This window comes from Halichoeres trimaculatus, unplaced genomic scaffold (genome assembly GCF_033239565.1).
Source record: "Halichoeres trimaculatus isolate MK-OKI-2021-1 unplaced genomic scaffold, fHalTri1.1 fHalTri1_scaffold_5, whole genome shotgun sequence".
Lineage (NCBI taxonomy): Eukaryota > Metazoa > Chordata > Actinopteri > Labriformes > Labridae > Halichoeres > Halichoeres trimaculatus.
Window position 1 is genome coordinate 16,766,019 of NW_027437183.1, and position 13,391 is coordinate 16,779,409.

Here is a 13,391-nt window from a genome sequence, read left to right on the forward strand (position 1 = left end):
TGGGGAATCTGGCGTCCATCACTTCCTCGGACTGTTAGATTTAGGATTAAAGTCACATTTTGATTCATCAAACTACCGGATGATTCTCCACGTCCCCTCAGTCTATCTCAAAGGGACTCAGACCCAGAGAAGTCCCTGCTGTTTCCAGATTATGTTTGAGTGTGGTTTCTTCTTTGCATGGTAAAGTTCTGACCATGGTTTGTGGAAATCAAACACAACAATGTTAATGGACAGTGGTGATTTGGGAGTGATTTTGAGTCCATGCAGAGATTCACACTGGGGTGTTGTATCTATTTTTATTGCAGCGCTGCACTGAGGGCCAGTACAGTTTTTTTTTTTTTTTGGTATGTCCTTTTTATTTAAGATTGCTCAAAATCTCTGAATGATTGACTGCAGATAATAAAATCCCCAAAGTCTTGTTGAACAACCTACTCATGCAGCATCCCAGATGGGTGAATCTCTTACCATCTTTCTGAAGGACTCAGTCTTGATGGATTTTTTTGATACCCAGTGAGATTACTGAACTGTTGCAAATTAACCCTCATAAGAAGGAAGATTTTTCCATAACTATGTTGTCCCAAAGTGTCAAATTTAAAATGAAAATATTGTGTTCGAAAAAAAAATTCAAAAAAGTTTTTAGCATTTAATATAATACCTGACAAAATTTACACATCCCACCAATTTTAGAACTGGGGTTGTACTCGTGTGCACTCTGAAATACAAAAGGTAAAAAGTAACTGCCAAAACTCAGCATGTGCTCTTTTCCCACTCTTTTCTGGTAAGTCTTTTTCCTCTTACTCTCCTCACTTTGCAGGAAGCTTCCCACATCTTACCGTTTTGCCTCCTCCAGGTGACACAGGTACTCGTAGGCAATGTTCTGTCGCCTCCTCTCATCCATCTCCTCTGCTGACAGACGCTCATCATCCTGGATGGCTGAAAAGAGAAGGATGGTTTTAAATCAAACAGACGTTTAATTTTACAGCAAAAAAATAAAACACTTTATATTTAACAGCAATTCACTGAGGTGATCGTCTCAGGTTGCAGATCCATGTTATCTAGATTAATCATTTAAAACTACTTCAAAATAATTGTATCTATAACTCAATAATTTTCACATTATATTGAAGAAAAAGATGCACACCGGTTAAGAATAGGGAATCTAATCAATCAATCTTTATTTTTACAGCCAAATCAAAACAAGCGTTATCTCAAGATATTTCCCAAAGACACTATTAGGTCTGGACCCATCCACGTTAATGAAATTTCAGTAGCAGAAACCAAACATCAAGACAAGATAAGAAGTCATATCTAATCTTTTAAGGGGCCTGACATAAGAAGTTTATTTTACTAGAACTTCAAATGAGCCCAGAGGAGATGTATTCCTTACCAGGTACTATTTGTAATGTCTGACCATGTATTTTGACATTTTTAGTTCAACAGATACATTGTATGAGCTTCAGTGGTACAGTAGCACCAGGCATAGATAGAAATAGTAATGCTTAAGATTGCTTTGCTTTTTTACCGTCAGGGGTTACAGTGCTCCTTGACTTCTGCACTTTATGCCAAAATACATCTTTATTCAAGGAAGCGCAAATATCTAAAGAGGACTTAGCAGGGGGCTGAACAGTCAAGTGACTTCAAGTGCCTGTTAACCTTTACCTGCAGCTTAATGAGATCTCCTCCCCTCAAACGCCTCTTACGCCGATCTAATCCAATCACATCTCTTTATTTCTGGCTGACTGACGGTACAATCTCAGGTTCAGTGGCTAACTTTGAGTTGAGGATTTCTCCCTTTGGACAACAGATCATACCCTGTGTTCGAGTTTAGCGGCAATAACATGGTTGTGTAGCTTGAGCTCTTCTGTACTTGGGCGTGGGACGTCAACTAAGTCAAACACAAATTGTATAAACACGTGAAAACAAACATACATTGGCAGGCTTTCAGATGTCCATGGGTTACATGAAGATTATCACTTCTGATGATGCCTAGTTGAACTGGTTAGACCAGCAGATTCATTTGCCTAAACAATCTCTTGAAAATGCCAAAAAGAGGCAGAATTATACATCAAATAGTGCAGCACTGACAATGATCCACTTTTAATTAAAGACCATTTTGTTGTTCAAAATATTCCAACAAAACAAAGTCAGGCATCTGTTAAACTGCTGCAGTTATTTGTTGACCAAATGAGCATTCAATCAACAAAATGGAGCAAAATAGTTTGATGATATTTTTCATGTTCATGCAAAAAAAACAGCAAAAAGTAGACCCTGAGATGACACATTTTGAGCTCATGCTTGGCTGATATCAGTGTTGAGTCGAGGAAAAGAATCACCTGCTGTGTCATCCTCTGTTCAGTGTCGTCACTCTTCTTCTAAATTCTGTCTCTACACCAACCACCTGCACAAACATCCGTTTCACAGGTCTCCATAGAGCCTTGACATGATTCCCACATGTAAGAGGAGACCGGCAACACACTTGCATATTTACACTCACACAAAATGGGTCATCCTATGACAGCCTCCCGGTGATACAGTCTGTGCTAAACACTCAGTACAGTGTTCAACCACCAAACCACGGATCAGTGGCCCAGCCGTGCAGTTTACATGAATGCAAATGTGTATGAACAATCATCTCAGGGCCAGATCTGCCTCCAAGCAGCCATTACATGCTACCTCTTCAAATGAGTCACTCACACTTCCTGGAAGAGCCTGTCTGCACTCTTAAACTTAGCTTTATATTTTTAACCCCTCTGGATGGGTTAATCTTTTCGTTTTTTGCCACAGAATCACTGGACCTCGAATTCTCCTGTGTTTATTACTCAGGTGCTTGTTTGTCAGAAGGATTATTTCTCCCAAACCTTGTGGGAGGTCCGGAGGGGAAACTACAAATCAACACACTTTTTTGTTTTAGAGGTTGGGTACAGATAGAAAAAACAGGGTTACTCCACCATTTAGTGAAGTTATTTAGGGAGTAACTATAGTCCCACAGCAGTCCTTGCAAGTTTAGGGCAAAGTGACTCCTCTGTTTCACACATAAACAAGGCCAACTTTGGTTCTCCTCTGTGTCAGTTTCTCTGCAACAAACTGCTCACTATTTGAACTGTTATTCCAGACACACCTCCTTCAAATCCACATTCATAAAACCCTGCACAAGCAAGGAGTGACTGTGCGCAGAGCAGAACAAAGTTGATCACTGAAATTCAATAAACCATGTCAGACTCAAGAAGTTTGCAATGATGACACAATTGATTGGTCTTATCTCCACAGGTTGTACTTTGCCCACAGATGTGGGTCAGTAACAGGATACATAAAGTCAGCTCTGACTTGGTGGAGTGTTTTGGAGACTTTAGAGCTGTTTTATATCAGCTGGCTCCCTCACAATCTCAAGACACTCATGTACCCTGTTATACATTTCTCAACAGCAGCTAAATCAACTGTTAATGGTTAACCTATGAGAAAATGCCTTATGTGTGGACAGCCTGATATGCTGTCTGCCAGGATTACATCAAACAGATAATATTCACTGTGGTGTAGTTTGGGTTCACTGAAGGAACAGTACATATTAAAACGGACTAACTCGAGCATGCGCAATCTACAGTTTGGATTAGAATTTTTTGCTTTTTCTTTGCCACCTGAAATATCATCCTCAGATCACTTTTAATGTTAGTTTCCAAAACTGACAGGGACTTCCACATCTGCTGAAGGTGTCCTGCAATTGAGCGGAGACAGGTGCTGTGAAACCACCTGTTGCTCATCAAACATCACTGTGGTGGCACCTTCCGTTAGCTCGTACGCATCATCTGCCCCTCTTAGCCAAACACAGTTAACACTGAACGTTACAAGAGAAAAGTGTTACTTACTTCCATAGCGCGGCTTTTGTAAAGTTGTGGTTTCTTCATGATTCATCTTGCCTCGTTTCCTCCACTCGTGAACCCGCCTGAACTGGAAATAACTTCAGTTTACAAGCTAACGTTCAGCAACCAGCCAATGACGCGCCACGCCTCTTGGGTTATATAGAAAGATAAAATAACCAGGCTGGGTAACTTCGGGACTTCAGTGTCGGAAACTGACCCAAACAGTTGTAAAATGTTTCATTAAAACGACAACTGTCACTTTGAGCAGACGATCCCCATGTCGTGTACTACTCCAGGTTGACTCATGACAACTGTCGCTGTTATCTTAGCGCTGCTCTGCTCCTACGCTCAGTTCTGAGGTGAAATGATTGACGAGACAAGAGATGGACAATTAGCAAAGTGCACCACCTGCTGGACAGATGGTGGCCCTGTGCCTTCTGTTGCATTTACCGTCACCAGAGAAAATCACTACTACGGCTTCACCGTGTCATCTCCTAATGTGGCCTTTTAACTTTCCTGTAATATGAACGTGAATTTTGGGTTACTTACTATTGTATTTTTCCGGTCTTTACTACCCTTTTTGAATCTCGAGCAAGCTTTCATACCTTTTGTTTGTTTTAAAAGTGTCATTCATTTATATTCCTTTATAAACCCCACTTGCCTACCACAACCTCATTACATGTCCCGTTCTGATAACATATTAACACCATAGGCGATGGTTTACTGTTTTTAACCAAAAATAATCATTAACTGGGACTTATAATATATTTAACCAAAATTGATTAAGCTAAATACTGTAAAAAAAAAAAAAAAAAAAAAAAACATTAAAAAAATAATTAAGTCCTTTGTTCTTACATTTGTACAAAAATCAAGGAGATGGAAATCTTTGAGAAGTAAAACTGGTATTGAAATTTATCAATAAAATGCACTGTGGTCATACTTTTTGCTGTATAAATACATCAATTATCCCACTAGGTGGTAGCATTTTATAAAGTTAGTGTATCAGCCAAAAGAAGTGCCTAGTATCGTATATGCCTGCAAGTGCTCACATACTTGCATATTTTTCATGTATGCCATGTATTCTTACTTGATAATAATAATAATAATAATAATAATAATAATAATAATAATAATAATAATAATAATAATAATAATAAAGCGCTGGAGGATTAAAACATGCTTAGCTAAAAATCTTCTGCCAAAGTACATCAATGAAAATATGTATTTAAAAGAGGACAAAGAGTCTAGCATTCTGATCTTGAGCAAGTTGTTTCAGAGGGTGTGAGTTTTGACAGAAAAGGCCCAGTTGCCTTTGGTCTTCTGCCTTAATTATGAATAAATGCTTGCTAGGTGTGTTTACAAAGTTTATCAATTTGTATATATTATTGTGTATATCTTAAAACACTGCAGGTCAGCATTTGCTTAATTTTCTGCAGTACTGTGTCAGGAAATAATGCTGAGTGCTCAGATGTTTAAGTGCAACAAGAAAAAGTAAGAAGAGCTTTAGGGAAATGGTCAGGAAATAAAAACACAGACTATTTTTGCTAGAGAACATATATTTTAATGTCTATATGTTCAAAAGCAGCACGATCTGCAGTCCCATTTCCACCTGTTTTAATCAATTATTCACAGGTCATCATTTGGCAAATATTTCTCCATATATTTTCACACTCGTGGACCTCTGAAGATTCAGCTATGATGGCTGAGTCTTCACAACAATTCACAAGACTTTATTCTTCACATACATTTGATTATCTCCATCAAATGGATAAACAGAACTTACTAGAGTGATACATTCACATTTTTCCCCAACAAAAATCTGAATATTGCCATCATTTACTGCCAGAAGAAGAATTTACAATGAGAACACAAAGTGTAGCACACAGGAACATAAGTTTTCTTACATACATGCAATCTGGTGAACACACACACACAAGCGCACACACAGTTTGGGTGGTGAACAAGGGCACACAGGGATGTACAGCAGAGATACAGTGTATGGACTTCTTGCTTGGACAAAGTATGGGACACGAGTCAGTCAAAGAGTTTTTACACATGGAACCCAGACGCCACCAATATCAGATTTGATATGTACATTATTTACATATAGATTCACACACACACACACAAACATCCACAATTACACTGAACCTCTTTTATACTCCCACACACACAAACTTAAATACAGTGACAATAAGCAATAGTCCAAATACCTCAAAGGTTATATACTGTCTCCCCGATGTAACACAATGAGATGATCTGCTATATCCAGACAGATCAGCTCTTCAGTTCTTTCTACTGGCTGCAGTAAGTAGCATTTAAATGACCCTGGAAGAAGGCTCTACTTTTTTATCTTAGTGCTTTAATGTTTACACAATAATTTTGTTTTTAAAAAAAAGTTGAAAATGATCTTGTCTCAATGCAACACTTTGATTAAGTATATTCAATAAACTTTATGAGGACCAACTGGGAAAAGGATGCACATATACAGGCCAGATTTAGAAGCCTGCAGGGATTGTATATGTTGAGTAGCCTTGATGGAGCCAACTGCAGAGCAAGTACAAACTATCTCTACGCTGCAATCGCAGATATCACAAATACAGAGAAAAGCAGGAAGACACAGGCTTTTAGCCAGTGAAGGTACAACGAGACAAAGATCAAGTGATAGACAAATCTGAAAACATCTATATCTATTCAGATCCTTGGATGTATGTCAACATTTTTAAGTAGAAACATGATCTTATCTTTATCTTCATCTTATTTCCTTTGCAAGAGCCCCACTGGAACCCCTTTATGCAAGTACTATTACGTTAAGCAGTTTGTGTCGAGGTGTCGATGTGAAAACAGAAAAGTATTTATAACTGCATGGTAAGAAAAATTTATATTGAGACAAAAGACAATAAATGATGGATTATAGAATTGAGTTTGTTTCAATATTTCAAATGTAACAAATGTGCTAATCACATTTGGAGGATTTTTTTCTGCTGATTTAAGTAAAAAGGTCAAATTGGCACATTATTCTTGGGAGACATTTTCTTATCACAAACTGCCCTCAATTAACCTTCCTAAAGAGATGGGTGGAGGGTATAATCATTATTTTGGGCCACACATACTAATTTATACTTTTTGACAGTACTTTGATTCATAGTTATATTTGTATAATTTAATACAGCAGACTTATCCTACAACAGAAAAAGTCCTATCAAAACAGGGGTATATAACAGAAGATGCAGTGTGAAAGGATTTCACACCCAATTAAAATACTGTATTGGCTGATAATTCAAAAATCAACACTAGAGCCATGATTATCGTATCTATTTTCCTCCCATTCCGTTTCTATCTGTTCTTCACATTTAGACATCACATGACTCAGAGCAGACTGCTCCAGCTATGGAGAGGCACATTTTAAAAAGGCCATTCAGTATTTTTTAAAAGCAAGCAGCATGACATGTCTAATCCACGTCACTGCCACAAGTGAGACCCAACACAAGCTAATCAGAAGGAAAGCTCACCAAAGAGCCTTTGAACAACAATGAAACATATGAGGGAGGAGCTGGAGGCACAACATTTGGATTGAGAGAATATTTCATCATTCCGACTCCAACTATAACACAGAAGAAAGTAATGATAGCAGCTGCACACATAATATACCATAGGATTCATTGGTTCAAGAAAATACAATTTTCAATATGGCCTTTTTGATTCCTGGTTGAGTAGGAATTGCAAATGGCTTGGTTTACCACATCAATTATGTGTTCAAAAAAATATGATATCAGAGCTCAAGCCGAATTGATAAAATACAGTACACTGTTTGTTAGTACAGGTAAATGTGTCCATCAGTCTTTTCTAAAACATGTAAGCACACATGTACCAATGTGCGTTTCTTAATATTTGTATGCTGACTTTCTGCACTTGGTCTACAGCATGTCCTGTGGGCCAGCCAGCTGTCATCCAGCTGTGTGGTGTGACCACTCTGTCTGATCATCTATTCCCAACTTTCATACAGCAGGTTGACAGTGCTCATTACAGCTTGTTTTTCCTATTTCTCCCCATCTGGCATGTCTTAATAAGACCATATTAATATTAAAAACCTCCAGCTTTAACCGAGCAGTGACTCCACACAGGGTTACAGTTGTAGCTGGAAGGTTCAACCAGTCACTGAACCTAAGTCCCATATCCCAAGCATCCTGTGCAAACCCTGACATGAGAAGTCTCCCAATGAAACATTGCTGGAAGTAGAAAGAAAGACTGGTTGCTAATCATGTTAATCAGAGATTTTTAACTGGGGCACAGGTTTAGCCATAGATGGGTAGAAGCAAATTCAGTGACTTGGGCAGTCTTGGTGGAAGCTGAAAGGTATCAGATATGTTTCCTGTGAGTCTGTGCCAGAAATGACACATTTCTCTTTCTTTGGTTGACGGAGAAAACATAACAGTGGCCAGCAGTAGGCCAGTGCTTTGTGTGATAACATAGACAATGTTATCAATTTTTTCAATAGGAGTGCTTGTATGAGGTAGTTGGGCTCTAGTGTACCTTTTTGTCAGCTAAGTCAGCTTTTACCAGTAATTAATGTTAAACCCCCTGTATTTACATCAATGCTTTAACACCTAGAGGTCATTGTTTTTATGAAAGATACAGATAGTAAGAAATCAACAGTCACAGTTTTTTTTTAAAAGTCTGCATAAATAGGCATTGGGGTAGGATGGATGGGTCTAACAAAAATGAGACTTCTCCCCTGGGGGCTGGAGTTTTTTTTACTTCATATGAAACCTAGAGTAAAATTTAAGCACATGGAACCAAAATAAATAAACATGGGTGAACCCTGACTCCTGCCAAATGACTGCGGGATAGGCTCTAGCCTCCCTTGACACCAAACAGGATAAATAGTTAAGATAATGAAAGGATATATTATGATGTGTATAGATTATGGTTTTGCTTCTCATCTTTTTTTAGTTTCCTTTAACAGTTGAAAGCACAGACTTCTCGTCTAAACCTAACCCTGTCACCTGAACTATATAATATGAGAGCTCTTTTGCTATAATAATCTAGTGTTTATTACCCTAACAGTCAAACCAATGGTCCGATAACACACCATCTAGCACTACAGACTTTTTGATAAATAAAATTAATATTATAGACACCCCCTCCAAAGAAGCAGTGTAATGGTATTAATAACATCTTATAACAGCATCTTAAGGGGGTGAAAGAACATTAGGGAAATGCATTAAACAGTGTTGAGAAATGTATGAACCAAGCCATTTGCACTCCTTGCTCATCACTTCCCGGGCATCCTGTCAGATCCACCCAGGTTTACCGAAGCATTACTCCAGCTGATGCACATGAGGCTCGTGTTACATGAGAACATTTGCCCTAGTGTCAGGCAATCGGAGTCCAACCAGGCCTCCTCCGACCAGCACAGACGAGGCCATGAGGATGGGGATTGCCTTTGTGATGCCGACAAGAGACCCAAAGATCAGGTTCCCCAAGACTGCAGCCAGCTTACACAGAGCATTGCAGAACCCAAAACCTGTTCCTCTGGAGGGAAGAATTTTTAAGAGGGGAGAAAGTGAAATAGAGGAAGAGGGTTATGTTGACGTTAATATGCGTCTATTATAACACAAATGTAAGTCAGTATGTACACATCCATTGTTTGACCTCTCACCTCCTGACAGTGGGAAATGACTCAGTTGTCACCACATCCAGGGAGTTCCAGGCAGAGATACTCAGGCCGTTGTACAGGCACAGCATGAAAATCATCATGGACTCACTTGTGCCGAACCACAAGAAGAAACAGCTAATGCCTGAAAGGACCATTGAGCCCCCTGATGAACAAACAAACCCAGAGTAAGGGGTGGGGCAAGAGTTAGTGCATGTTACATTCATCTGAATAATTTTCAATGATTCATTCAATCAATGATTTACAGAGCCTGATCAAAGTGGACTCTCATACTAGTAATTAAAAGATGAAACATCCATGTCATGAATCACAACCTTCATTCGACATGAAAAGCAATTACTAAAGTGCGCACACAAGCCTCCCCACTCTCACCCAGCATGGACAGACGCCCAATTTTGTCCATGAGAAGGGCAGACACGATGTTGCCAGGCAGAACTGCGAGGGTCCCCAAGAAGTTGATGAAATAAACCCAATAAGCACTGTAGTCATCATCAAAGGTCATCTGGCATCCTGTCTTATTGTGAGTGAATGTGCTGTTGACCACCTCTGTGCCATCTATCAACTTAGAGTCATCAATATCTGTACAAGAACACAAGAGAAGGAAATTATGAAGGAGCAGGATTAACTCTGAGCCAGTTACAAATTCACAGGTAAAAACTGATCGGTAAATCTCACCTGTGTTGAAGAAGAAAGCGTCAATGAAAGTACAGTTACGGAAAAAAGAGCCCACAGATGTCACATCATCAAAGTAGCAGTTGCGAAAGGTCGAGTCAATGAAGGTGACTGACTTTAGCTTCATATTGATGAACCTGAAGAAGCAGAGGTGAATTTATTGTTTATATCTCATTGTGGAAACACCTTGTCATTCTACAGGCGACGTTCCATTTTTTTTCAGAAAGATGTTCACGTTAATTTTGTAGGTTTAACACTTTGAACCTAATGACCAACATGATTTAGCATGACTTCTGCTGCTGCCAAGTTGAACTGTCGTACCTATCATTGAGGAAGAGACCATTTTTGTGTATCTGGTTCTCCAGGGTGAAATTGAAGGTGAAGTCTTCTATGCGCTCGTTGCTGTGGATCTTCACCTTGGAGGCATACTCGTCTGCTTGAAGGTGTTTAATGACATCAGGGAACCATACTGAAAGACCATAATACCTGCAATCAGAGGGAAATAATGTGTCAAAATAAATCAGTTGATATCAAAAACACAGCTTAATATCAGGACTCTTTTGAAAAAAAAAGGGGGTTGTATGTTAGTGGGGAAAAACTCCTTTTAAAATCAAAGTCAGATAGAAAATGAAAAATAAATGTGTAGTACGATTCAAAAGAAGACACCCATGGTCTTGCTGCCATCACCTCTGTCTCTGCTCCAAGAGAGATGCAAATGGACAAGTATTGATCGACAGATGCTGATTGATTTTAAGACCATGAAACTTCGAGATCAGGATGACAGAAATTCAATATGGCCACAAGCCTGGCTGCCCAATACGGTTATGTGACCAGAGGAATTAGACTTGTCTGGTTTTTCTAGGGTTAGAAAAAAACAGTACAAGGAAATCCTGAACAGTTCTTTGATGTGGAAGATTTTGGAGCTCCAGGTGAAGCCTTGCTTAAATCTTTGCCAAAGGTTGCTGAGCTAGTTAAGAAGGCCTCTGGTGGCAAAAAGCTGAAACTGAGAAGCTGAAAGCTCCGGAAATTGTTGACCTGTCTTGGCTAAGACGTGTTATAAATGGAGGTTAGGGAAAGCACCTGTTGAACAGCAGAGGGACCTGTTTTAGGATGCTGGAAAGGAATCTCTAGGTGTTAAGCAAACCTCAGCTACAGGAGGAACAATGTGGATTCTGTCCTGCCCATGAAACAGTGGAGCAAACCCTTAACCCTTGCTGTTGAAGGGTATTTGGAGTTTGTTAATCTTGCCTAGAAGGGTTTGTGGATTTGAGTAAAGTCATGTCCCTGAGGTGAAAGGGATTATTTCCCTTTTCATCTCTGGTCCCACCTTCAGAAGAGGTAAAGCTAGACGGTGTTGCCAGATACAGGCACATCTGAGCTACCTTTCTTAACCTGTTGATCCCTGGAATAAATGGATGGATGGATGGATGGATGGATGGATGGATGGATGGATGGATGGATGGATGGATGGATGGATGGATGGATGGATGGATGGATGGATGGATGGATGGATGGATGGATGGATGGATGGATGGATGGATGGATGGATGGATGGATGGATGGCATTTTCGAAAACATAAACAGCATCCAAAAGAAGCTCACCCAAATGAGAGTGTAAACCACACTATGGCAAGTCGCATCATGTTTTCTCGCATAGGGTAGTTGAAGCACTTCATTAGATTTAAATAGATCTGAAAAAAGAGGAAAGAAGGAGTTTGGTTGGTGAACAGACTAACAAAAAAAGAGGAGATCCAGTCAAAAACTCTTTTGCTGCATACACAAACAAATATTTACCCCATTCACTTCAGCCTTAATCCTGAAGAAAGCTTTTGAAACAGGGTTGCCAGACTCTGACTCCATTTCCACCAGCTCATCCAGCTGTTTTGGGATCTTAATTCTGTTCACCTGGGAAATTAACCATGAGACAGGGGTGTCATTCAGGAACAGCATCATCAGGGGAAGTTTTTTTCTTACTTTTTGTTGTGCAGACATCCAGTAAATGTCTTGTCACAGATTACATTACTAGAAATTTGACGTGAAAAAGTTGAATGTAAACACTAAACAATCAATTTATGAAACACATGTTGACTAAGAAGCGTCTCCAAAGTGCAGCTAACTCAGCTGATAAGCCTGAACGACATGAAACAGCTTTCAGAACCGTCATAATTTAGATATGATCCTGCCTGGTGAAAGCATTAAAACCTGTCTCAGCAGTGGCAGAGTATAAGCTTCTTTACTTCCTTAAGCATCAGGAAACCCAGCTAAGACGATGCTCCGCAGAAAAAAATACTCACAGTGAAGACTTTCTCCGGTTGCCCACGCGCTCTCATGTTGGTGTCATGGATCTGTTTGAGGATCATCCATGCTTCATCATGCTTCCCCACCTGACAGGAGGGAATGTGAGAAAAAAGACAAGACAAGTGAAATTAATGGGATCAGCACCAGTGTCGCTTACTCAGAGACAGCATCATCCTGTCACCCACAATAATATGTACTGTACACACATCTCCAGGATGAGCCAAATATTATGGAAATCGTGACAACGGTGAGTCATTTTACTTTAAAGGGGTAATTATCCTGAACTAGCACACCTACTGTCAGGGACCTGCAGGTTTTCAATTGACAGAAATTTAAGGCCTTTCCAGGATTTTTGGATGACTCACACAGTTTCGGTCTGATAGATATGTTTTGGCTGGTACTCTGGTACTATTTGATCGTACTGCAGCACAGACCGTCAAGGACCATGACACAGCACCATGAGATGGCTTTATTCAAGTTTCAATTGTCAAAACAGATTCCCAAAATGTAGGGTGCTTTACCCTGTAACAGTAAGGAAAAATACCATTACCTCAAGGTAGAACCGGGGGCTCTCAGGCATGAAGGTAAGTGCCACCACAGCACACACACAGGGCAGGGCACAGACAACCACAAATACCCTCCAGCTGTGAAACTGGTACGCTGAACCCATGCTGAAACTCCAACCTGTGAACAGTGAACACAAGAGTCACCTCTGATACAGATGGATACCACAGAGTCCTAAAATTAAGCGGATAATACAATGAGCCCCAGTTACTTTGGGTTGCAAGCTTATTTCTAATTGGTTGTTTGATTCAGACTAACCAGTTCTTCAAATACACTAAACACAAAGAGACACAGATCGGAAACACATAGAATTTAGGCATTTCAGT

The 13,391-nt window shown here is 39.7% G+C and overlaps 2 protein-coding genes across 2 annotated transcripts in view; both read right to left on the reverse strand.

Moving 5' to 3' along the window:
• iqgap2 (IQ motif containing GTPase activating protein 2) overlaps positions 1-4,249 on the reverse strand; it is a 33,666-nt gene extending 29,417 nt beyond the window's left edge. Inside the window, exons 1-2 of the mRNA XM_074669544.1 lie at positions 3,861-4,249; positions 834-933 (exon numbers count right to left, since the gene is read on the reverse strand). Coding sequence (XP_074525645.1) covers positions 834-933; positions 3,861-3,906 — 146 coding nt within the window. The 5' untranslated portion in view covers positions 3,907-4,249. The remainder of the gene's footprint in view (positions 1-833; positions 934-3,860) is intronic.
• Positions 4,250-5,426: 1,177 nt separating this feature from the next.
• Positions 5,427-13,391, reverse strand: part of sv2ca (synaptic vesicle glycoprotein 2Ca) — a 35,036-nt gene continuing 27,071 nt past the window's right edge. The window contains exons 6-14 of the mRNA XM_074670150.1: positions 13,052-13,185; positions 12,498-12,587; positions 11,998-12,108; positions 11,806-11,894; positions 10,525-10,689; positions 10,207-10,340; positions 9,904-10,110; positions 9,517-9,676; positions 5,427-9,389 (exon numbers count right to left, since the gene is read on the reverse strand). Of these exons, the coding sequence (XP_074526251.1) occupies positions 9,206-9,389; positions 9,517-9,676; positions 9,904-10,110; positions 10,207-10,340; positions 10,525-10,689; positions 11,806-11,894; positions 11,998-12,108; positions 12,498-12,587; positions 13,052-13,185 (1,274 nt within the window). The 3' untranslated portion in view covers positions 5,427-9,205. The remainder of the gene's footprint in view (positions 9,390-9,516; positions 9,677-9,903; positions 10,111-10,206; positions 10,341-10,524; positions 10,690-11,805; positions 11,895-11,997; positions 12,109-12,497; positions 12,588-13,051; positions 13,186-13,391) is intronic.